Source organism: Ictalurus punctatus, chromosome 1 (genome assembly GCF_001660625.3).
Source record: "Ictalurus punctatus breed USDA103 chromosome 1, Coco_2.0, whole genome shotgun sequence".
NCBI lineage: Eukaryota > Metazoa > Chordata > Actinopteri > Siluriformes > Ictaluridae > Ictalurus > Ictalurus punctatus.
The window spans coordinates 13,625,580-13,651,374 of NC_030416.2; the positions used below are offsets into that span (position 1 = coordinate 13,625,580).

The following is a 25,795-nucleotide window of genomic DNA, read 5'->3' on the forward strand; positions in this document are numbered from 1 at the left end:
CGAGGAGATTGTTTCAACTACAAGGGCACATGCATTCTGTCCTCTATAGACTGTCCTCTCCTTTGTGCTGCAAGTGGCCACTTGACAAGAGTTTAAAAAACTCAAACTTGAGTCGTTTACCTGTTGATGATGCGCCTATGGACGATGGTGAGAATGATGATCCTCTCAGCGCAGTCCTTCAGGAAGTCAGACATGCGCTGCTTTAGTGCCGGCTTCATCTCATGCTTGGCAATGACCTTCAGGTGGTCCCAGGAAGCTTTGCAGCGCCGCTCCATCTGGGCCAGATTGTCCTGCAGCTGGTCAAAGTCCACCTAAGGAAAGCAAAGCAGATGTACTCTTATAAATTCAGTTGCAACTCAGTGTCTTAACATTTAAAAAAAAAAAACCCAAATGAGATGCTTTCCTACATGCCATAGCCACCTCTCTGCTGTACACTAATACACATGTACAGGCGTGACTAGCTGTGTTAACTTGTATGCTACCGCGGAGTCCGTTTGAGGTTGTGTTGTATTGTGAATAACATCATAGTCATTATGATAAAGTAAATTTGGGTAATGAGGGACACTTCCACAACTTTGTTGTGTTTAACACAAATGCTAATCCAGGGGATGTAAAGCTCCATTCCATAAAGGCCAGAGCACTACAGAGTTTAGACCTCACTGACAATGAATTCAGTTCATCAGCTAATTACTAAATCCCTCAAGTGTTGAAATTGTTGTGTTAGAAGAAGAACACAAATCTGTGTACAGCTGTGCCACACTCCTTCTCTAACAAGAGCAAGTCAACGCTGCTCTTGTTAATAATAATCCTGAGTAGTAACAGCACCATCGATTTCAAGTTGCAGATGGGTATGGAAAGATGCAAACAGGAAGTTCATCAGACCAAAGAAGAAACACCAAGGTGTTGATAACTTTACAAATGGCTATAGATGTGTTAGAAATAAGAGTGTTTCTAATTGTTTTATATATATATATATATATATATATATATATATATATATATATATATATATATATATATATATATATATATATATATATACTTGAAAGTTTGTGAACCCTTTAGTATTTTTTTTTCTATTTCTGCATAAATATGACCTACAACATCATAAAATTTTCACACAAGTCCTAAAAATAGATGAAGAGAACCCAATTAAACAAATGAGACAAAAATATTGTACTTGGTCATTTATTTATTGAGGAAGATTATTCAATATTACATATCTGTGAGTGGCAACAGTATGTGAACCTTTGTTTTCAGTAACTGGTGTGACCAACTTGTGCAGCAATAACTGCAACTAAACATTTCCGGTAACTGTTGATCAGTCCTGCACATCGGCTTGGAGGAATTTTAGCCCATTCCTTAGTACAGAACAGCTTCAAGTCTGTAAAGCTGCTTTGAGACAATGTCCATTGTTAAAAGCGCTATACAAATAAAATGGAATTGAATTGATCTCTGGGATATTAGTGGGTTTCTCACGTGAACTGCTTGCTTCAGGTCTTTCCACAACATTTTTATTGGATTAAGTTCAGGACTTTGAATGGCCCATTCCAAAACATTAACTTTATTCTTCTTTAAACATTGTTTGGTAGAAAAATTTCTGTGCTTAGGGTCGTTTTCTTTCTGCATGACCCACTTTCTTGAGATTCAGTTCATGAACAGATGCCATGATATTTTCCTTTAGACTTCGCTGCTATAATCCAGAATTCATTGTTCCATCAATGATGGCAAGTTGTCCTGGCCCAGATGCAGCAAAACCATGATACTACCACCACCATGTTTCACAGATGGGACACAGTTCTTATGCTGGAGTGTTTTCCTTTCTCCAAACATAACACTTCTCACTTAAACCAAACAGTTTTATTTTGATCTCAACCATCCACAAAACAATAGCCTTCTGGCTTGTCCACATGATCTTTAACAAACTGATGGGCAGTAATGTTCTTTTTGGAGAGCAGTGGCTTTCTCCTTGCAATCCTGCTATGCACACCATTGATGTTCATTGTTCTCCTCATGGTGGACATTAGCCAATGTGTGAGAGAGGCCTTCAGTTGCTTAGAAGTTACCCTGGATTCCTTTGTGACCTCGTGGACTATTACACGTCTTGCTCTTGGAGTGATCTTTGTTGGTCTCCACTCCTGGTGAGGATAACAATGGTCTTGAATTTCTTCCATTTGTACACAATCTATCTGACTGTAGATTGGTGGAGTCCAAACTCTTTAGAGATGGTTTTGTAACCTTTTCCAGTCTGATAAGCATCAACAACACTTTTTCTGAAATCGCCTTTGTTCATGCTATGATACACTTCCAAAAACAAGTGTTGTGTCTTTAAATAAAACAGGGCGCTCATTCGTACCTGATCATCATCCTATTGAATGAAAACACCTAACTCTAATTTCACCTTCAAATTAAGTGTCAATCCTAGAGGTTCACATACTTTTGCCACTCACAGATATGTAATAATGGATCATTTTCCTCAATAAATAAACAACCAAGTATAATATTTTTGTCTCATTTGTTTCATTGGGTTCTCTTCATCGACTTTTAGAACTTGTGAGAAAATCTGATGATGTTTTAGGTCATATTTATGCAGATATATACAAAATTCTAACAAACAAACAAACTTTCAAGCACCAATGTAACATACATATGGAAGAAAAAGTACATTTTAACTTGCAGAAATTTTGCTTTTTATATTCTCATTTTTAAAAAAAACAGCTAAATTCATAATCACTGTGGTGCTTTATAATTACACAAAATGTGGAATAATATCAGTATCCACATGTGCAAAGCTGATGGAGAAAGCTGTAATTGCAATTAAACATTTGTTTTGATCCAGGGGGTGAATACTTATGCCACCATCAGATACCTGCTTTTTTGTTTTATTAACTTTTGTGCCACAATAAGAAGATACTTTGGACCTTCAAATGTAAGACATATTATGTAAATGAAATGGTAACGATCCCAATTAAGAGCATTTTCAGTCCCAGGTTGTATCGCTAGAAAGCATGAGAAAGTTCAAGGGGCTTGAATACTTACGCAAGACACAGTATCTCCTTGTAAATATCCTCAACATGTCATGTCTGAACTGCTCTATAAGCATAACGATTCTGATTTGGTGCAGTACCTTAGCAGAGCGTGTAATTGCACCGATCTCTGAGTACAGGTCGGAACTTTCTGGAAACTTGTCCACTACGATGGAGCAGACGTGGTGAAGCAGAGACTGCTTATGCACAGTGTCTTTCACTTCTGGAACCTTCTCCAGGTAACTCAGCTCGAAGCCCTTCGCCTTGAACACACAAGCACACACAAACACACACAAGCACAAGATATTAAAATGGACCATATCAGTGGCACTTTCCTGTAACAAACTAAATTGACGCTATAAATACATCCACCTTGAACAAACGGGTCACTCTGGATCTCATCCAGTAAATGATTTCTATGAAATGGTTTCTAATCATAGGCCATTTCCACTATTTACAGACATTATTTTGCTACAGCTGAGTAGATTACCATCAGTTCCATTAAGCAATAATACAGAATGCTTTGAAAAGCAAGGCGGGTCAGTAGTTTGCTCGTATGCATGTTCACATGAGTGCTTCATTGGCATGGAAATAACTGAACCTCAATCAAATGTGGTAAAGTACAGGAAGTGACTGGCCTGCACCTGGGTCAGCCTTTTAGTGCTGAAGACCCAGCCGAAATAAAAACGGGAAATATCCCAAATGATATGACACGAATATGACTTGCTTTGTTCTCTTGCCCACGCAAAATGGTTTACTGTAAATGTGCTTTCAATCCTTTATTACCTCTTTAGTTTTTTTCCCCAGTCCTCAAAGAGAAAAGAGAAGAGAGGAGGTGAAAAGGCCGTGAGCACAGCCATAACTCACATTTGTTCCATTAAGGAAATTGCCGATAGCGAGTAGTGTGGACAGAATAAAGCACAGTGTCTTGTTCTTCTCCAGCTGACTCATGCCCTCCTTCAGGTCCTGTAAGGGCTCTGCTACTTCCTGAATTCGAGACAGACGGAGACTAATTTACACACGATCTAAACATGACTACTGTTTAAACAAATGCAGTTTATGTGTGCCGTGTGCTCTAACAGCTGTGGATAGAGAGTAAAGCCTGTGAATCTTCTGGAATGTCCTGACCTTCTCTAACACATCATAGTCCATCTTGAAAGCCCAGAGGTGCAGGCGAGCAGAGAGCTCACTGATGGAGGAGAGTGTGAGAAGGAACTGTTCAGCACTGCCCAGAGGGATGTCTGGGTTTGCCAGCTGTGCTTCCTGAATCTTCTGCTTCTCCTCTTCTGTGGGAATCATAGTCAAGATTTTCTAGACAGGAGAAAGAGCGCAATTTTGTCATTTTTTACTCATATCATGATGATTTACATTTGCATTTGTGACTCACATACATTAGTCATAGTTAGTCACTAGTGTAACCCTGGCCTCTGCACTGAAACAACCACTAGAAATCAATTATATCAATTATGTTTCCTCTGGATTATTCATTTTCCTTCTACCTCAAGTAATACTTGACTACGCTAAATTGTACCTAAGTGTAAATGGGTGTATGAATATGTCTGAATGGTGCTTTGTAATGGACTAGAGTCCCAACCAGAGTGTATTCCTGCCTCACACCCATTGTTGGGACACTGGGATTAGCTCCGGATCCACTGATCAGGATTTAGCAGTTACAGAAGACGAATGAATAAATGAATCACTGTATAATGCGCATAATGTACTATATGACATACACAACAACAAAAACCCATACTCATGAGACAATCCAAAATGGATAAAACGATCAAACAAACCATCAGTGTTTCCCCCCATTTATTTCGAACACGACTCCAATTATGACTGGATTGACTCAATTTCCCAAATACCGTCTCTCCACTCACTGCTCCCTTTTATTTTTGTCCTGCTGAAGACACACTGCCAGTGCTGCATGATGATGAAAGCAATATGTGCATGCACAGAAATGCATGATGTAAAATAAAAAAAAGGGGGAAATCTGATTTGAATGATTGCATTATGCTTGAATGATCAGATATTTGATAAGATTGATTTAATCTAGGACAACATTACGAAAAGTGGCTTAAATCTGAACGGAAAAGATCAGATTTCTGTGTGCACACAGATCTAGAGACATACACTTCTGAATGCAGTTAGGTGCTCAAATGAGAGTGATTCGGTAAGAGAGACTGGACCTGAGGGAAGTGTGTGAATCACTGTTCAGTGTCATGGATTTATGGAGTTACAGAACTAGTTCATAATTCCCCTAATGAATCCCTAACAGACTGATAAATAACAACATCTGGAGAAAATCATCAATACATAAATAACAGTCGTCATTTCAATGAATAGAATGATTTCATCTGGCTACAGCGCTCTGGTAGTTTTACTTCTTTTGCATAATTGCATGTACATGAGTCAAGTCATCAGTGTGTCTGTGTGAGATCTTGTTCAAAATAGTTTTTTTCCCCCTCATAACAAGGGAAGAATGAGCTTCATTATCCATATGCATACATTAGGATTTTGCTCATGTTCATACTGTGGTGTCATTTTAGCATTTATTCACTGATGCATTATTTAATTACTACAAATAATCTGATTGAACAGGCTCTATTTGCTCGACTAAAATGATACTTTTTTAAGTAAAAATCCAGAGGAAATCTAGATGTTTTTAAACCAATAGTAACGGGTTATTTTAAACAGCAGTTCTTGCCGTCGAGGTAATGCCAACTCAGCAAAAGTCAATATTACGAGCAAAGTTACAGAGAGCCATCAATCGCTGGAAATACAGAAATATGCTTTTATGTTGCAGGCTTTTACGACTGAATGATATAATGCCTGAGAGAGAGAGAGAGAAAATCCGAATGCCTGAGAAACACATTTGTAAAAATGTAATAATAAGTGCATGTGAGACACATGTTCAGTTTTAAAATGGTGTGTTTTTGTTGTTGATATAATGTGAAGTGTAAAATGGTATTAAAGTGAACTGAAGTTACCTCAATACCCTCTTTATTCAGAGCATACTCGTCAAAGTTGAGGATGGCTGTTTTGATGGTGCGGGGTGGTGGAAGAACTGTGAGGCCGATATTGATGGCGTTGCTTCTTTTGGAGTCAAGAACAATAATCTCCTGCCGTTTCCCATCCGCTGCTGTTTTCTAAAGTCAGCAAAACATTCAGCTTAAAAACTCATACATTCAGGCTTGCATTAGATGGTTTCTTTTCATTTTCCACCTTGTTTTTTGTCCAGTGTTGTGTGGTGAGGATCGCAGCGAGCACTTTGTGATGCCCACCTTGGGTTGCTATTATGGTAAAATGTATTCTATTTTGGAGCATAACAGAGTTAAACTGTCACCATCAAAAACATATGTCAGGGCAACAGTCACCCATCTGGTCTAATACTTCACTTGGTTCTCATTATGAGTTTGCACGACTGCTCGCTCGCTCGTCGGCTAACTGTTGTGATATCCATCTACCGTCCCCAACTCGAGATTTAAAAAAAAATGCTTTCTGAAGACTACCTTAAAATGAATTGGAACGGAATTTCTTTAATGTGGGCGATTAAGAAAAACAAGGCTTTCCAAGATATGAATGCCAGTGGGATCTATGCTAAGTGCAACCTGGTTAGAAAACATGCAAGCACCTGAGGGCTATTTTGGGACTTTGATGGAGAATATTTCTGGACTAGTGAGAGGCAAGACGGTTCGCGTTCATTGCCAAACAAAGGGAGGAAAGAGAAGGAACAGAGAGGAAAAGAGGGAGTTAGGAATGGGCCAGAAATGAGAAGCAGCTGCTTTCAGCTAGGCGAGGGGAGAACCCCTGACCAGCAAAGACGCACTCAGAAAAACATACATCATAACTGAATACCCTAAAATGATACCAGAAAACATTCTGTCCAGCACCTCCTGATATCAGTGTTACGATATAGATTTGAAAAAAGGAATCGTCAGATTGGAAAGCCTTTCATTGTATCGTGGATTAGTGCGCACGTAAATCAAATGAATAGACATGTGATGACGGTGAAGTTTCCAGTAAAGCAAATACCATCTCAAAGGCCTATACAGATTACAGTGAAAATGTTGAAACATCAGTGTAAGGCATTCTCAGAACTACAGATTGGTTACATTTACAGTGGCAGATCTGATGGAGCCTTATGATAATGCAGGACATCCATCAGAGCTAATCAAACCAGTCTTGCATTAGGCAGACTGAGATTTCCTCGGTCTGCTTCAAATCTCATGCACTTGTCCGATAGGGAACGGACTATGGTGACACGGAGGCAAATGAGACGTGCCGTAATCCACATCATGTGTTTGTCTAAGGAGACCTGAAATGTCTCCTGCAAAATGTCTTTGCTAAAGAATGACAGAATTGTCTTGCTAGGTTGTGGCAAAGAATTAATTTTGATATACAACTACAACAAATACACTATGATCTATTTCTGTTGCCCAAGACTAATAAAGAGAAATTCATTACTGAGTGCAAGGAAAAATATGTTAGAAGAAATACTTTTTTTTTTTTGTTTACCTTTGTAACAGGAAGTTCTTTGGACTTGGTCTCAAAGAGGAGTTCCAACTTGGCTGTGTCCAACTTTACTGGGTCCAATTTGGACCACAGTGATTCCTTGCAGCGCTTGTCACTGCTGTATTGCCAGTCTGTAGGTCTCACTTCGTTCCAGAAGAGTCTGATGGTCTTCTTCTTCTTCTGAAAGAGTGGTGGCTCTCCTTGACTATGCTGAGGAGAACCGATATGCGAGGGAGCCATTGACGCCATGGAAGGTGGTGGAGGAGGTAACATCCCACATGGCACAGGGGGAGGGGGTGGGCAACCGAAAAGGGGAGGTGGGGGCGGGAGGTTTGGTATACATGGGGGTGGTGGAGGAGGCGTCATGTGGTCACCTGACTTTATGTTTCCAACATCCAAAATGTCTATATCATCGTCCTCCAAAAGGTCAGTAAAGTCCATCTCTTTGATGCGGAGTTCTCGAGGTGTGGCCATCAGCTGGTCCCAGATGTGATCCGACTCCTTTTTAGGTGGTGTGGGTGAAGGTGCCTTCTCCTTCCCAGCATGCTCAGCCTCGTGAGGTGAGACCAGCCCCTTCACCAAGTCACCGAATTTTTCGGCCACTATTCGCACATTGCCTTGGTTGTCCAGGTGCTGCACTTCCATTTTCTTCACATTGTCCTCACATGCCTGCTGCCGGGCCTCCAGAGTTGAGATGCGAGTGGCGAGGCTGTTTACTGATGAGTCCTGGCCTCCTGGGCCTTCTTTCTCTTTCTCGTTCTCCTCCTCCTCATCAGGCTTCTTATTTTGTGCGTAAAGCATGTCCAGCATGAAGCGCTTGTTATTGAGGACTTTGCCACATTGTTCGCTAATATCTGCTGCCTTAATGCATTCTGCCCACTGGCCTGATGGAAAGAGAGAGAAAAATATTTGGAGGCGTACTAAGATACAGTATCTAACGATGATTTAAAAATTGCCCATCAACTTAAGTACTTGTAAACGTCATTGTCTGTTTTCTTACCTGAGTCATTATCGCACACGAGCTTCTCTTCTCGCTCTTCTCTCTCCAGAGTACTGCTGGCTGACGAGATGCTGGAAGCCGAACAGTTGTCCTTCTCATTCAGTTCCTCATTCTGCCTCTCTTTCTCGCTGAGGGCTGTGCTATCCTCCGTGTCTCTTTCCCCTATCTGCTCTTTCTCACACTCCTCTTCCACTTCTGTCTCTAATTCAGTCCCTGCCTCATTTGCCATCACTGCCTCTGTGCACAACTTTTCGCTCTCTTTCGCCTTCACTTTCACATCTTCACCTTTCTCGACCTCCTGTACTTCTCTTTCATGCTCATCTTTTCTTAAAGTCCATTCCCCTGTTTCGTCCGAGTTGACTGGCTCTGTATGTAGCACAGACACCGTTATGTCCTTCTCATCCACAGGCCTCTGCTCGTCCTCTGTCTCTGAGGACCACTGTCGGCCAGACATGGAGGGGGACTCCACATGGCTTGGGTCTGGCTCAGCTTCTGAAGATTAAAAACAAACAAACACACACAATGTTTTTAAAAAGAGCGGCATTTTATATCTCAAATAAATATCTCAATATTTATGACTTTGAAGCCTTGTAAACTCAAGGAATCCCATCCTGCTTGTCTGCAGCAATCGGCAGCAAAAATATGAGCCAACATTCGGTGTTTGTTTTTTGGTTGCCAGGATGATCAACATAGACCTTTATTGTTATTACACCTGCAAGGTACTTGGGTCATGGTGGTTTTTTGCTGCATGTTTGCTCTGCATGGGTTCTTCATAGCGTGCTTGTACCCTGCATGCCTTCATTTCTCCACAGCCCATTCCTGCATCATCTATTACCGTAAGCCTCGCACCCTTACTACATTTCCAGCTCCTTATTTGGAAAAGCAAATAAATAAATGAAAAACAATCCCACAGAAGCACAAGGGATGACAAAACTGGGCAGATGTAGAACGTCTCACAACCTTCAGGCCATATGTGTCTGGGCAAATGCACGCGTACAATAACCATACAGCATTAGTCATAGTCAAGACAAGCCATATTGGTACATGTGCTGTCAGAGCCAATTTCTTTCTCTCTCCATTTGAAGGCGCACTGAAAAATGCCTCAGTCATTTCTGCAAACTAATGAGATTGGCACATGAGCTGTACGAGACATTCAGGGTACTGCATGTCTGCACTTGAAATAATAAGATTTTCTTTAATTACGGTACTCAGTTTTTACCATTCAGAGCACTCACTATCTTCCGCCAGCCTGAGCCTCTGCGGATAGACAAGGATGAAGCGGTGGGTTCAGGATGAATGGATTCTTGGCTGGAATGCACCACTATCCCATTACACATGCATGGCCCTGTCTGACCAGGAGCTTTGCTCTACATGGCTTTAAAGCCTAGAACTTCGTCTTACACCAATTCAGAACCTAAATGTCCTTGATTTTGTCTTTCATTCCTGTATGGTTCAATACCACTCTTCTTTATTATAGACTGCTTTGTCATCCAGTCTGGCAGCTAATGTAGGCTAAAGGCAATAGCGGCTCACAAGGACCAGCCCAACTGATTCTTATCTGAAATTTGTGAAACTCAAGCCAAGTGTTAACTCCACACACAGTGTGACTCACATATGGACATGGATCCAGTTGAGATGGTTGATAGAGGCCAGGTCTAGGCATGATTGATCATCCCAAGCACGGATGCAATGGCGCATAAAATGATTTAAGGTTGTTTTATGGAATTTCAGCAGATTGCTCTGATGTGTACTGTACAAGGTTTGCAAGTCTCGTCTCAACTACAATGAATCCATTGTAACAGCTTCTACAGTCATCCTTTGAACAATCTACTAACAAGTTAAGAAACGGCACATGGATTTTTAACCCTTTCATGCATGAATTATGAAATCCTGATCAAGGATTTTTTTTCTCTCTGTTTTTTACTCTTCTTTAGGCATAAAAAAAGGCATACAACATTTTACTTTTACATACATTTTCCAAGAAGTTATTGAAGTGTCCACTCCAGTGGACTGCGTGTGTTCAATCGAAGAATTCGTGTCCAGTAATAGTGGCTGTTATGCAGTTATTCTAGTGAAATCCTTGCAATAGCCAGAAAATGGCTTTTGAATAACTGTCCACTGTAATAACCACTATGTATGAAAGGGTGAAAAAGTCACAACCTGACTGTGGCATTTATCTGGATTTGAATTTTCTGTAATTTAGTCACTGCCAATTCCCACCCACTTACCAGTTCCCTGCCATCTTCTCAGACAAAATCACTGGGCATCCATAATTAGTCAGTACTATTCTGATTGACAGGGGACAGAATAATACTATATTTCCACCCAGAAAACAGTGCTATTGTTGGGATTAGTAGACCGTATACAAAAATACATGCATTCTCACCTTGTGCAGTGTGGGTATGAGGACGTTTATTCTCCTGAGACTCAGTGGAGGATGGGATTGGACAGCGTGCATTGCAGGAGGTGCGTGGACTCAGATTGAGTGTGATTTCTGTGCGACCTCTTGGCGAGGATGCCACATGCTCCCTCTCGTACTCCTCCGCTGCCAGACGCTCCACTTGTTTATACCTAAAGCCAGAAACAAGAGTGTATGTTAATCAAACAGCTCCATCGCTTAGACCTTAACTGGTAATGAGACCCTGTTTGCATGGTTGCCCTAGCTATGTTAGCTTTATTTAAGGTACTTAAAATGTTTGAACAATGCAAAACACAGTCAAACCAAATGTAGAGGAATGAATTTGGATCTTCTTGTTTATAATTGACTGTGCGGTTTTTTATAAAAAGTGAATCCATTAAAACATCTTCCCACCTTTTCAATCACCTGTTATAGATTAGTTACATTTAAATGCTAGCATTAGATATACACTCACTGAGCAGTTTATTAGGAACACTATACTAATACTGGGTAGGGCCTGCTTTTGCTCTCAAAACAGCCTCAATTCCTTGTGGCATGGATTCCACAAAATGGAGGAAACATTCCTTTGAGGTTATGGTCCATGTTGACATGATTACATCACGCACTTCCTGCAGATTTTTCAGGTGCACTTTCATCCGGTGAATCTCCCGTTCTACCTCATCCCAAAGCTGTTCTATTAGATTCAGATCCAGTGACTGGGAAGACCACTGAAGAACATTGAACTCATTGTCATGTTCATGAAACCAGTTTGAGACGACTTTTACTTTGTGACATGGTGCATTATCATGCTGGAAGTAGCCATTAGAAGATAGTAAATTGTGGCCATGAAATGATGCACATGGTCAGCAACAATACTCAAATATTCTGTGGCATTCAAGCAATTATAAATCGGTATTAACAGGCCCAAAGTGTACAATGAAAACATTCCCCACACCAATACACCACCTCCACCAGCCTGGACTGTTGATACAAGGCAGGTTGGGTCCATGGATTCATGCTTTTGGTGCCAAATTCTGACCCTACCATCTGTGTGCCTCAGCAGAAATCAAGATTCACCAGGTTGTCCGCCTCAAGGTTCAACGTGTTGTGCATTTTGAGATGCTTTTCTGCTCACCACAATTGTACAGAGTGTTTATCTGAGTTACTGTAGCCTTTCTGTCTGCTCAAACCAGTCTGGCTTTTTCTCTAGAGACTGTTGTGTGTGAAAATCCCAGAACATCAGCAGTCATAGAAATACTCAAACCAGCCCATCTGGCACCAACAATCCTGCCACGATCAAAATCACTGAAATCACATTTTTTCCTCATGATGTGAAAATTACCCGAAGCTGCTGGCCCTATCTGCATGATTTTATGTATTGCAGCACTGCTGCCCATGACTGGCTGATTAGATAATTGCATGAATCAGTAGGTGTAAAGGCGTTCCTAAGTTGATCAGTGAGTGTACCTATGTGTTTTTTTCCCACAAAACATTTCCTTACTATCAAGTTTAGCTTAAGCACTTTAGTACAGTGAGACCTTTCGATCATCTAGTGTACACCTAGGAGTTTAAGGGTTTAAAAAACCTGCTTGCAGCCATAACATGTTCAATAAGATCTAACATAACAGATATGCCTCTCTTCATATTCCAGTGTGAATATTTGTAGGATTGACCTTATCGAGAGTGAGCCCATGTCTAAAGACAGTTAACATAACAGAACAAAACTTTGTAGTGTAGTGGGTTTGGACAGCAATCACTTCTCCAGTCAATGTTAATAAAGGGAAAATAACAAAAGATGACAAGGATGGCTCAGAGGATGTTCTGTACCTCTCTTCACGAGCATGTATGGCCTCTTCTCTCCTCTGCACATAGTCACGACTGAAACAAAGAGACCATGAACAAACATTTGCAGAGAGCTACAAGAGTATGCAAATTTTGCATACATTTTTTAGGAGACATCAGCAGTGGAAAAAGTTCAGAGAAACTGTCTTTAAGTAATGGTAGGGCTATTATGCTTACTCTATTAAAAGAAGAAATATGTGGCTAAATATGTATTTGAGTGAAAGACAAAAAGTATGTACATTTAAATATACTCAAGTATTCAAGTATAAAAGGTAAATATTTGTAAATGGTAAAAAAAAAAATTCTAATCAATTCAGGCATGACGTTGAAATTTTTATTAAATATTTATTACATATTCTTCTAGACAAAAATAAAATTTGGCCTGCTGGTTAGCCAATGGTTAAAATATTTGTTGTTAAAATCTTTGGAATGAATGCTAAGGTACTTTAAGCAACAAAACAAAAAATAACTAGCAAATTTACCATTTGAGATTAAACCTTATTTTAATTGCACATCTGATAAACACATCGGATGTGGTTTCTGGCATCCTATAAATCCATCCATTCATCCATTTTCCGTACTGCTTATCCTACTCAGGGTTGTGGGGAGCCTGGAACCTATCCCGGGGGCTCGCGGTACGAGGCAGGGGACACCCTGGATGGGGTGCCAACCCATCGCAGGGCACAATCGCACACACTACGGACAAATTGGAAATGCCAATCAGCCTACAAAGCATGTTTTTTATTTTGAATGGGGGAGGAAACCAGATTACCCGGAGGAAACCCCCGGAGCAGGGGAAAACATGCAAACTCTGCGCACACATGGCGGATTCAGGAATTGAACCCGAAGGTGCGAGGCAAACGTGCTAACCACTAAGCCACCGTGCCCCATCCTATAAATCATATAGATGTTTCTGATCAGGATTTGTATACACTAAAACGCTGACTGAAGGAGCTGAGACACAGGAAGAGCCATATATGGATTGTCCGACTGGCCATGTCATAGCTAGGAACCCTAGTTCTTCACAATGATTCAGTAATGACCATAACAAGATGAGATGCCTGGAAGAGTTTGGAAAACAACTCTGGGAGTTTCTGATAAGACAGAACTCTGCCCTTGACTGCTGGCATGAATATTTCTAGGAGCAAGTATTGGTGTAAAAGAGACCTTGGCAGAATGACCTTGTAAAGTATCTAAATTTAAGTCTTGGTCCTGTATCAATTGCACCGAAACCCCTTTCTAGTCATCCTATGAACAAATTGGGAAAGGGTACAAACCTGAAACGAGTTCTCTCCTCCCGTTCGATCCTGTGCAACCTCTCTTCTCTCTCAAGGCGCCTCCGCTCCCGCTCTGCAGACAGAGACTCCTGGTGCTGCCTGTATGATGAGGCCAGTAAACCTCCCAGAGCCAGCCTGCAACATGGCAGAGACATCAGATTCAAACAGAAACATGACAAGTGAAAGTTTTATGCAGATCGAAAGTTCTTGCCTTTAAAGTGTTAAAAATATAAAGTTAAAATCAAAGAGAAAGCAGATTACCTGTCAGGTTTGCTGTCGGTAGGTGACCCTCCTGTAGAGACGAAGCGGTTGAAGGGGGTAGAAGGGGCACTGGATGCACTTAATGACCTGCCAGGATATGTGCCAGCATAGCCATTTTGTCTGGTGAATGAAGATGGAGAAATAAAGCACTTTCTATCATCATTCAGGCCAATGTCAATCAGCAGCTGACTAATTGTGTTCATGTTTAGAGTGGCTGACAGTCAACAAAAAAATGTGGCAAAGGATAATCAAATGGCACACAAGATAAGTTTCATTATTTGCCTTTATTTTGTAGATACACTAAAAACATTCCTACAACTTCAAGTTCCAACAAAAACTTGTCACGTCTCACATCCCAAAGCACACACGGAAGTCCTGCTATCACACTTAAATCTCCTTCCAAGATAGGAATTCGGTTGCCCAGGCCATAGCCCTTTGAAGCTTTACTACAACACAAATTCTCAATACAGAACCTTGCAAAGAATACAAAATAAGAAGGCCCAGGAACAGCAAGCTGATGAAAAACAAAGGAAAACTACCACACTGAACGACGTAGTCTGAAAGTCTTGTACCTGGAAAAAGTCTTCATTAGCTATATGCAATATCATAAAAGCACAAGATTTTAAGCAGTGTAGAGTTTACTTCATTGCAGTGGCAGCAAGAGAAATCAGATGATTTCATTATCATAATGTCAATAATGAACATGTTTTGTCCTGGTAAGATGAACCTATTCTTCTTATTCTCAGAGCTCTTAAACGTTTAGTAAACGTTTAGTAAACGTCTTAGTTCTCGCTTTGTAAATGAGACTCCCTCTGTTATAGGGTTTTACTTAGATGGGTTCCCCATAGAAAGTGCAAGATGCTACATATTTTTTTAAAAATATATATTTTTTAATATACATTCTATACATAACCCTATCCATCTGTTGTTTGACCATTGTGAGAGCGCTTACCTGCCAACACTAGAAGTGGCTCTGGAAGCAAATGTTGAACAGGGTGTGTGTAAGTATCTAATATCCGAAAGACTATGCAGAGAACAGAACACGAGAAGAAAAGGTCAGGTTAAATTACATGCAATAAAGATGTATTAGTCAAAGGTTTACTGTTGTATAAAACCAGAGGAGAAGGAACTCGGGTCTTTTATAGGGGGCGCGATGGAGGGAAAGGAGCACAGAAGCAAGAGGAAGGTGAGCGACTGTAAAGTGAATCAAAGTTTACATAATGAAAAAGTGAACGTTATTTGAAAAATGGTCTAACTCTAATTCATCTAACATTAGCAAATTAATATGTCTAGGCTACAAGGTATTATTTTATCATTGACCTTTGTGGAATAAATAAGCATGACAGAGTGGCATTAAAACATAGTAATTAACCGTTTTATAAAGGTTTCCAGCACACGAGAGCTTCTGTAACCTTGATTCACTTCATTTGGCACTGTATACATGGACTTAATGGGGAAAACATGCTGAAGCCATCCCACAAAGCATTCTCATTGTCAGATGCATGTAGGTCTTGTAGACACCATCAAGCTAATTTCCTTTTGTATTTTGTTTCATTTATAGCTCGTCCCAGCTTGAGAGTTGTACAATACAACAATAAAAGGCAGAGGAGTTGTAAATGTCAGTAAAGGTTAGGATCCATCTGAGAGCATCCTGTTTTACATCATGGAACAGTGAGATTTGGGTTTAAAACCTTTTGTGCATTTGCATTAGACTAAATACAGACTGTGTTTATGTGTGTGTGATAACAAATGTGTGTGGATGTGTGATAACATCTCATTTTCAATTACAACAATATAATGAATATGCACTTTACACGGGTAGGGAAGACCAAAGGAAGCTTGCCAGTGATGTCTTAAAGCAGAAACTGAAAAAGTTGATGATGCGCTCAGTGACAGAAGAAAAACCCTCGCCTTTCACAAGACAACCAAAGATCTAAGTCACAGGTCTGGAAATTCTGTGGAAATTCTGCTCTGATGGATACCTATAGGCCAGAACGTTTTGGCACTAGTCTGAGGTATAGCTGCAAATTGGTCATTTGTGCATTTGTTACTTGAATCATGACTACAAATGAGTAATTACTGCATGTACGTCTAAATAACATACTGATGTCTGGTACAAACATGCAGGTCTATCATATCTGAGAGAATCTAAGGAGATTTATACTGTGAGCGGTGAGGGTTTGGTACACGTATCCGCACTACCTGGAGCGCTTTTCTGCGTCTCGGCCCCTCTGGCCTTGCGGGGTCCCCAAAGGCACCTCCTCCGAGTCTGACGGGCAAGTGGAGAGAAGGGGGGACGAGGGGAGAGGAAGGGGAATTTGATGTTCCTCACTGGGTGATGTGGAGGCAGAGGAGGTGACGGATGAACCCCGGGAGGGCACAGCCCCCAGAGACCTGACGGATGCCCAAGAAGACAGACCACAGGGGCCACAATCTGGAGTTACAGGAGGTGAGGACACTGGCGGTTTAAGGATGACCTTGGTCCCAGAACAGCCCCTGGCACTCTGCCGTGCCTCTGAATCAGCAGTGCTGGGGATGAGGTTGACCATGCATTTAAAGGGCAAACACAAGCTAGAAGCCTCCTCTTTCGCTACAGTTGGCGCCATCCAGCTATAAGATGACAGAACAGCTCAGCAGAGGGTTGGGCAAAAGGATGTGGCACCATGATAAAATGTGTTAGGGCAATCACTGGATGTTAATGAGCCTAACAGCACAGGAGCACAATTCTACATTCTAGCTGCCATTTCTAGAGCACTGAACTCTGAGAACTCTGAGTACCTGGCAGATCCCTGAACAGAGAGTTCTGCTTTCTGTGGTTCCTCATCTACCTCCTCCTCCTCCACCTCCTCTCTGTAGTGAAAAGGAGGAATTGAGGGACGGATGGAGGTATGAAAGAAGGGAAAAAAGAAGAGTAGGACAGGGGGAAGAGAAGAAATGTTGCACATAGATAACATGACAGCAGACATTACAAAATGCACTGACAGCAGACACAACAAAGGAAACAGTGGCACAAACAAGAGAGACACAACATTTAGTTAGTTTGGAAGTATGCAAACGTGTTAAAACACTATTGGTTGCTTTAAAATATTCACAATACCACTTAATGCCGCTGGTATCATTTCCACTAAAGTGTGCTTCTCATAGAAGCATAGATTCTCAGGAACCTCACAGTCATATGTGGAACCTTCTCTGCAAGGAGCTGGTCCTCCCTGCCTTTCAATCATCTTGCACATGCAAAGGCAGCACACGAATGCATAACAGGAAGTAAAGCACTGGCTTGATGGAGTAGTAGATATGCCTAGGATTACAGTGGAGGTATTAATATATGGTCTAGGAAGCTGAAATTCTGGATTTTGGTTCCCCCATCACAATTGTCATTGGCTTACACTACAACAGCTTTCAGAATTGGGATCAAGCAAGTGGGAAGACTAGAGTGAACATCAGCACTGGAGAGATATGAGAGACTCAGAGTTAGCTAGACAAAAACAACATGACTTTGGAGGGAAGAACTTTGGAGAGATGTTTGGATGAAGGACTAAAATGAGGGGGTGGAGTCCTGTCTACATGGCATGTGGTGGACGTTAGCAAGACATGGCTAATATTTCCCACATTGCATTGCACAATACAGCAGATACAGAGCATATGACGCCATCAACAAATCGAAGCGCTTCAGCTCTATTAAACTAATACCTTTAGCTAATGTACATCTGACTTTGAAGGTTTTGCAAAGTCGTGGCATGCGGAAAGAATTTCATAAATGAGTTGCAATCTTATGCCAGTCCTAAAAAAGTGTCAAAAATAGTACATTTAGTAACAGTCATTTCACTCTAATTTACTGATAGTATCTAGTTCATGGATTTCAACGGCAAAATCCTACTTTCTCTTTAAGCAGCTGCACTTGATTGAAAGCGACAGATAAAACACAAAACCTATCCATTTCTCACCTACTGTTGGTTTACCCTCATTACAGAGGCATTGACAGAGTGGAGTGCTACTCAGGAGAGAGTGCAGGAGTACACTGCTGTAAGGTTCGCTTTCTTTTTCAGTGGGCTGCTATTTATTACTAATATGGAAAACATAGCACTTCAAAGGTCCGTCCAATTTCCTGTGGTCAGCCAAATAACAGACCTCAGGATCGGATGTCTAACTAAGATGAATTCAAATATTTGCCAACAGTACTGGTTAAAAAAAAAAACCTCCATCCTTCACAGTGGAGCCTGCCATCAATGATCACTTATGACTCCGGTGTGGGCTGTTTGACAGAAGTTAAGGGGGAAATAAGGAGATGGCAGAGAAACAAGAGAATGAGATAAAGAGATGGGAATGTATATATATATATATATATATATATATATATATATATATATATATATATATATATATATATATATATCACTTGACTCGCCTTCTTCGTTGCTCTTTACTGATCATTTTCAAAGAACATTCATCACAAGCTACAATATTAACAGCTGGTACTTTTTGACCACTGGGACACACTCTACCACATTCCCCAGATCCAAGATCCACAGCTGCCTTACATGATAATAATCTGGAGAGAATGTGGCTCATCTGTGACTCACTGAATGCTTCATATTACTGTTAGAAACTGATATAGCACCATCATACATAGTATAGGAGATTGCTCTGGATAGCCTGCCATTGCACTTTAAAAATGCACAGTGGATATTAGTGATATCAATGGAAAATAAAGGGAAAAAAACAATAAAAATGCCATAAAAATGAGCTATGGCACTAAACAAAGCTGACAGTGAAATACAGGGCTGAAAAATGCACATGGCACATATCTTCACATTTCAGACTTCCTGCTTGCTTTTTGTCACTGTTTCCTACCAGTTCCTTAATGTGCGTGTGATTAATTGGAATGTCACTCTGTAGTAGCAGGAGCACTTTGTCTTTTCATTTGAGTCTTATTAAAATCTCTCTTTCTATCCGGATTTTGCTAACTCTCTTGTCAAAGCTAACGTGATGGAACACCCAATATAAATGTGCTTCCTTTCCATAAAGTCAACACATGCTGAAGTATTTTCTCTGCTTGCCTAACGACTCCCTGTAAAGGGCCTCGGGAGATAGGGAAAAAAGCCGCAAGAGATGTTCCACAAAGCTGAATTGAGTAATTAAATCTCTAATTAGCATATTAGTGCTGTTGCTTTAATGTGCCATTATAGTGATTCTTCCTGAGCCATATGTGTGCGTGTTACAATACTCTTCATTTCCTATTCCTATGCCATGAGTGAGACTGAGTTTAAGATTATAAATGGACTAAATATTGATTAGATGAAAACCTTTCTTGTATTGCATTTCCCTGTCATTAGATGCCTGCAAGACTTTCTCACCTCTCAGTGACATCCTCAATCCGTTGGCCATTAAAAGGTAGGAAATTGGGGTTGTGGCTGTGACAAGGGGAGGCGGGTGCAGATGCGTGTCCTTTCCCATTCTGCAGAGAATGTCTCCGGCTGCGTCTGCGTTCTAGGCCCCGTCTTTCGAGTGTGCCTCCTACACTTGCACGACGGCGGTCCTTTCGGCCAACCGGAGGAGGCGACGACTCATCGTCACCATCCTCATGACGAAGAGTCATCTAAATGATTAAAAGTTATAAGTTATAATTGATTGCAAAGGAATGACTCCCAATTTGCTTCGCTCAATCATATAATGTGGTTATAAGCTCATAAACCGTATCATATAGTGTCCAGTATCATGCATTAGGCCTGGACTAGAGAAAGTGGAGTCAATTATCCCAGAGACAGACTGTCTAAGATCTATCTCCCTGTACTTTAGCTAACCTCATATATGTTGAATTGTTCCAGCAGGTCTAGGTCAGTGCCCTTTCTGCTGAGGTGCCTCTGGACAATGGCTTCGATGCCCTGCTCCTCCAGAAAGTCCACCACATCATAGAATGAGTCCTGGTCTGGAAGGCCTGCAAGTGTCTGTGAAGATATATATAAAGATAGTATATAAAGCTTATATAAATATAGTATATAACTTTATATATAAAGTTTTCCACAGCAAACTGTCGGGAACGCAGATGTAGGTAAACAAAAGCTTTATTAAGCAAGGTTGCAGGCAAATCCAAAACATGAGACAAAAACAAGGTCAGTGAACAGGCAAAGGCCAGGCGGTGTAAAGACATTATAAACTAGGCTAGGCAAAGAGCAAAGATGGGGAAAGTAAAAACAAATTCAAAACCAGAAGGCACTATTACTACATATAAGCCTCGGCATACTTCGTGATGGGTGAGGGCACTGAGAGTCCTTATATACTATAGTCCTGAAATTGATTCCAGATGTGCACGATTAATAATCAGGTGAGTTTGAACATGGAAACTGGAGTCCTTGGTGGCTATGTTGGTAGGGTGTTATGGGTACTGTAGTTGTAGCAGTGGACTCCAAAAAAATCACACAGGCAAGTCAGCCACGGCTCATTCGGAGCAGTCATAACTCCCATGCCTACCTTATTGATGAGGGTCATGGCATAGACCAGCAACTCAGTGTCCACACCATCTTTCTCATCCAAGATTTCCATGGCATTAGACCATGGCTTACAACCTGCAGACAGTTTTACATCAGAGTCGGTTAATGCCAAGTACACACTGATGATTGCATGTGTATAATATAAATATTACGGACAATTCACATTTCCCACTAACAAAACTGCTTACCTTCCCTCTTACAGAAGCATTCATTTCAAATATTATTTTCTCTCAAACATAGTATAGTAAGCACAAATGTGTGTGTGCGTGTGTGTGTATGTGTGTGATACCTTGTTTAGTGTCCACAGCGTTGACAGCTTGGATGAGTAGTGCAGCATTGGCTTCTGTGTATTCCACAAACACTAGCAGGAGCTTCAGAGCAGTCTTAACCACCAGACGGAACTACACACACACACACACACACACAGAGGAAATAAACGTACTGTAATCGCATTCACACACACTAGTTCTCCTGTACATTGCTGCAATATCTTGAGAAGCAGTGATGCAAAAGAGTGGCATGCTGTCCAATCTTTCATCGTTTCTTATTTATTTACGTTTGAAAAGGCCCAGAAGCCTGCTGAACTCAAAAAAATTCCTTTCCTTTTCCTGGCTGCCATGGAAGGCCCTGATAACTGAACTACTACAGGAGGAACAGATGAGTGCCTCCTATTTCAATGCCCCATGACAGACTGTTTGTGATTGCTGTTCCAGAGACGTCCACGGTGGTTTTTCATGAGTGGCGAAGGAACGGCACTGTCAGTGAGATGATGGGAAAGCCAGAAGAAAGAGCAGCGAGTAATTTATAAAGCTGTCGGCTTCGGAGCCCCTGTAAAAAAAATGCATGAGGAAGCTACTGTCCAACAACAATATACAAGCATTCTCTAGAGCACAAGAGCGAGCTATCAAAGAAAAAAAGTGCAAAGTGAGAAAGATAGATGAGATGCAAAGAAATGCTGCAGCATGTGTATGTCACACAAAGAGAGAGTGGGAGAGGGAGAGATGGGTCTGTGTTTAATAATATCAATTCAGTTCGGTCTTGATGAGAACCATGCTGCATATTTTGCCCTTCTCATGAAGAAAGATTGAAATAGGTGGTGGAAATTGTGCTCAACACAAGGGAGACATACAGTAAGGTCCAAAAGTATACGTTCACTACAACATGGACTTTTGCTTTTATCATAATTTGAACTGTGCATAGATTACGAGATTAGGGAGCCCTTCCAAAATTGAACTTGTAGCAGAATTGTAAAAGGTATTAACAAAGTATTCTCTAGTTTAAATGGTTATATATTTCAATAAACTTGCTTACTTCAAGACACAGAGGCTCGGTTTAAACATTATTCATTAACACACAGTGACTCTCAGTGTTACTCTCTATTTCAGAAGACCGTTCTCTGGGGCCTGGGTCACCATCTTCAGAGAGGTATCATTTCTATTTAATAGTTCTATTTATTTCATTCTATTTATTGTTATAACAGCTCATAGCTTCTCTGACCAAGCTGGATTTTTCAGCAGAAATGTGCAGACTAACAAAGCACTCACACTTCTGTCTCACTCTCTCTCACACACAGTACGTTTCCATCCACATGTTCGTGTGTTATCCACATTATGGATAAACATCGCTGAGTGATGAACTGTTACTCATGATTAGTCACGTAATGGTGACACACACACAGCCTAGACATTTTTTGTTGTCCCAGTGAACAGCCAGTTTGCTACTGCTTGCAAATATTAAGATAATCTTTAAGACTGTAAAAGATGTCAGTTTTATGAAGAGGGTATGGCATAAAGTTCCAATCAAAAGAGCAGCAGCCAAATGCAAACGCAAACTGTTCCAGGAAACATTTTCTTGCTGTTTCACAATTGGATTCACCTGATCAATCACACTAATAAGCACTTTTTGAACTTCCCATTCCAGAGTTAGTCCCCCCTTTCGTGTTATAATAACCTCCACTCTTCTGAGAAAGCTTTCCATTAGATTTTGGAAGGTGGCTGTGGGGATTTATCCATTCAGAAACAAGAGCATTACTGAGATCAGGTACTGATGTCAGGCGAGGAGGCCTGGTGCACGGTCGGCGTCCAGTTCATCCCAATGGTTTTCAGTGGGGTTGAGGTCAGGGCTCTGTGCAGGACACTCAAATTCTTCTACTCCAACCTTGGCAAAACAATGTCTTCATGGACCTCACCTTATGCATAGGGGCACTGTCATGCTGGAACAAGTTTGGGCATCTTAGTTCCAGTGAAGGGAAATTGTAAAGCTACAGCATACAAAGACGTCCTATACAATTGTGTGCTTCCAACTTTGTGGCAAGAGTTTTGGGGAAGAACCACATATGGGTGTGATGGTCAGGTGTCCACAAACCTTTGGCCATATACTAGTGTACAGAATGTACTGCTAGAGAGCTGGGCAAAAGAGTAAAAGTAGTAAAACATGATGGGTACAGTGTAATTCCACACACAGTGTCCAGTGTAACAGAGTTGATACACATTCATAGATTAAAGTGATCTCTTTACCTTTGATCCGACCAGTGTGTAGAGCCACTGAACTGTTTCATTGTGTCCAATCAGGCCATTCATCCCATCCACATAGAGCATGATCTGCCCAAGAGCTGAGAGAGAGAGAGAGTGAGCGAGAGAGAGAGATGGTTAAGACTGACTGGCGCACACCTCAAGCATCAAACGAGGGATGTGTGGGGCTGTATGTGGGTGTGCAAACTGTAGAACAAATCCTGTGCTCATTATCACAACACACACAAAGAAACTAGAGAATATGTATACATTTTTTTGGTAATCAGATCAAAGAATGGCATTAGAATAAGAGCCAGCTTCTGCTTTCCCCAATACAGTACACACACACACACACACACACACACACACACAGATTCACTTTTTCATAGAACTTGGACCAAACCCTACTCCTTTAGCCTGAGCCGTCTCAGCCAGTCCAGCCGGAAAAATATTTGAGCAGGCTAGAGCACTGAGGCATAAAACGTGACTGCCATTTGTAACAGGACACATAAAGAGGGTCATAACAAGAACTCAGGGAGCGCAGGAGGGAGCCACTAAAACACAGCTTCCGTTTGACAGCTGTGGACAAGGAGCGAAATAAAAACCCGATGGAGGCAAAGGACGGCTCAAGGTCAACACGATATTCTTTAGAATTTCTGTCTGGAGAAAGAAAATAAGATCCCTACCCTCCAGATTAATTTCAAATAAAAAGAAAATATCAGTGTTTTACAGTACAGAGTTATATGTATAGAGTTATAATCATAATAATGAGTCTTTGTTAATCACATATACATTACAGCACAGTGAAACTCTTTTCTTTGCCTACCCCAGCATGTCAGGAAGTTGGGATCAGAGCGCAGGGTGACACAGCGCCCCTGGTGCTGAGAGGGTTAAGGACCTTGCTCAAGGGCCCAAAAGTGGCAGCTTGGCAGTGCTGGGGCTTGAACCCTTGACCTTCTGATCAGTAACCCAGAGCCTTAACCACCAAGCCACCACTTATAGGTATAGAGTTATATATACACTTATGTGTTATCTATACACTTATATGTATAGCGTTATATGTTACATGTATAGAGTTATATGTATAGAGTTATGTTATATGTATAAAGTTATACGTATAGAGTTACATGTTATATGTATGGAGTTATATGTTATATATACACTACGGGGTGTCCCAAAAGTCTCCATGCATTGAGGACTATAGTTGATATTTGCCAGCAACATGTCGGCTGTGGCTTCATTAGTGGACGTTCACGGACGTCCACCTCTGGGTTGGCCTGCAGCACTTCTAATCTTTTTGAGAATGTGTATACACACACACACACACACACACACACACACACACACACACACACACACACACACACACACACACACACACACACACACACACACACACACACACACACACACACACACACACACACACAGAGTCATGAGGAAAAAATAAGTGGACCCTATGGAACTTAAAAGTGTTGCATTCACCGATGTATGGAGACTTTTGGGACACCCTGTATAAAGCTAATGAGAAAAATTCATGGTCAAATTCTACAACGGCAGTGCAAACTGTTTAGATCGGGATTCTGTACAGATCTCTAGTCTCTGGCTTGAAATTAAGGGGGCATTTCAGGCTTGTATCCAATGATTTAATTGCCTTAAATCACAAGCTTTCAGACAGAGTGGCCTACATGTTCTCCCGCTGTGGGCATGTTCTGTGGGCATGTTCTCCTGCTGTGGCCATGATCTGTGGCCATGTTCTCCCGCTGCTTTACGTCTGTGAGAAAGACAAGCTCTGGAGGAAGCTCACACAATAAGGCTGTTTGATAGAGAACATACCTAATGGCTTACTGAATGCATACACACTATAGTGATAGCTACCTAGAGACAGGGAATGACTTCAGCATGAAGTTCAAGACCCGAATTCAGCCGTGAGGTCAATAATATGACAGCTTACACACATCTTTGCGGCTCGACATGGGTGCATATGCTGTTTCCTAGACTAAGCAGATGTTTTGAAATGATAAGGACTGAACTGAAACAGTCGCAACAGTAATCCAACTACCTGAAATATTAATAGCTGTTTTGATGAGGTAGCCTTGAGGATAACTGGAAAAATCATTAATATTTCCTGACCCAGGAATGACACTAAAACCCATTTAGCAAGGCTCTAAAACTCCCAGCTCTGTCTGCACACGGCTCCTTTATCGGCTGCTGGCACTCGCCATGACTCCACTTTCAGTTTTTACCTGAAACAATCCCTTTTATCTGGATCGGGGCCTGCTTTGGAGCTGTGTGCCAGGTTCCCATGCAGCGGAGAGGGAAGGAAGGAAAGAGAGGGAAAGAGACAGAGAGAGAGAAAGAGAGTGAGAGAAAGAGAACTAGGGTTAAAGCCAATATAAGGCTCCTCACTGTGTCTTTCACTATTCCCCTCATCCCATTCTGTCCTTCTCTCCTCAGCATGAGGGAACAAGGAGTTAT

The 25,795-nt window shown here is 41.2% G+C and overlaps 1 protein-coding gene across 3 annotated transcripts in view; it reads right to left on the reverse strand.

Annotated features, from left to right (window-relative positions):
• The window catches only part of fhod3b (formin homology 2 domain containing 3b), a 127,515-nt gene that overhangs the window by 7,137 nt on the left and 94,583 nt on the right, over positions 1-25,795 (reverse strand). For 2 of the 3 annotated variants that reach the window (XM_017471241.3, XM_047155798.2), the window contains exons 6-24: positions 23,324-23,418; positions 21,097-21,208; positions 20,788-20,882; positions 20,121-20,264; positions 19,674-19,915; positions 17,098-17,169; positions 16,522-16,929; positions 15,272-15,343; positions 14,320-14,439; positions 14,059-14,193; positions 12,767-12,817; positions 10,928-11,112; positions 8,542-9,033; positions 7,545-8,425; positions 6,017-6,175; positions 4,155-4,337; positions 3,894-4,013; positions 3,128-3,289; positions 121-311 (exon numbers count right to left, since the gene is read on the reverse strand). In XM_017471241.3, coding sequence (XP_017326730.1) covers positions 121-311; positions 3,128-3,289; positions 3,894-4,013; positions 4,155-4,337; positions 6,017-6,175; positions 7,545-8,425; positions 8,542-9,033; positions 10,928-11,112; positions 12,767-12,817; positions 14,059-14,193; positions 14,320-14,439; positions 15,272-15,343; positions 16,522-16,929; positions 17,098-17,169; positions 19,674-19,915; positions 20,121-20,264; positions 20,788-20,882; positions 21,097-21,208; positions 23,324-23,418 — 3,919 coding nt within the window. The remainder of the gene's footprint in view (positions 1-120; positions 312-3,127; positions 3,290-3,893; positions 4,014-4,154; positions 4,338-6,016; positions 6,176-7,544; positions 8,426-8,541; positions 9,034-10,927; positions 11,113-12,766; positions 12,818-14,058; positions 14,194-14,319; positions 14,440-15,271; positions 15,344-16,521; positions 16,930-17,097; positions 17,170-19,673; positions 19,916-20,120; positions 20,265-20,787; positions 20,883-21,096; positions 21,209-23,323; positions 23,419-25,795) is intronic. The other variant, XM_017471270.3, reaches the window with a different exon arrangement.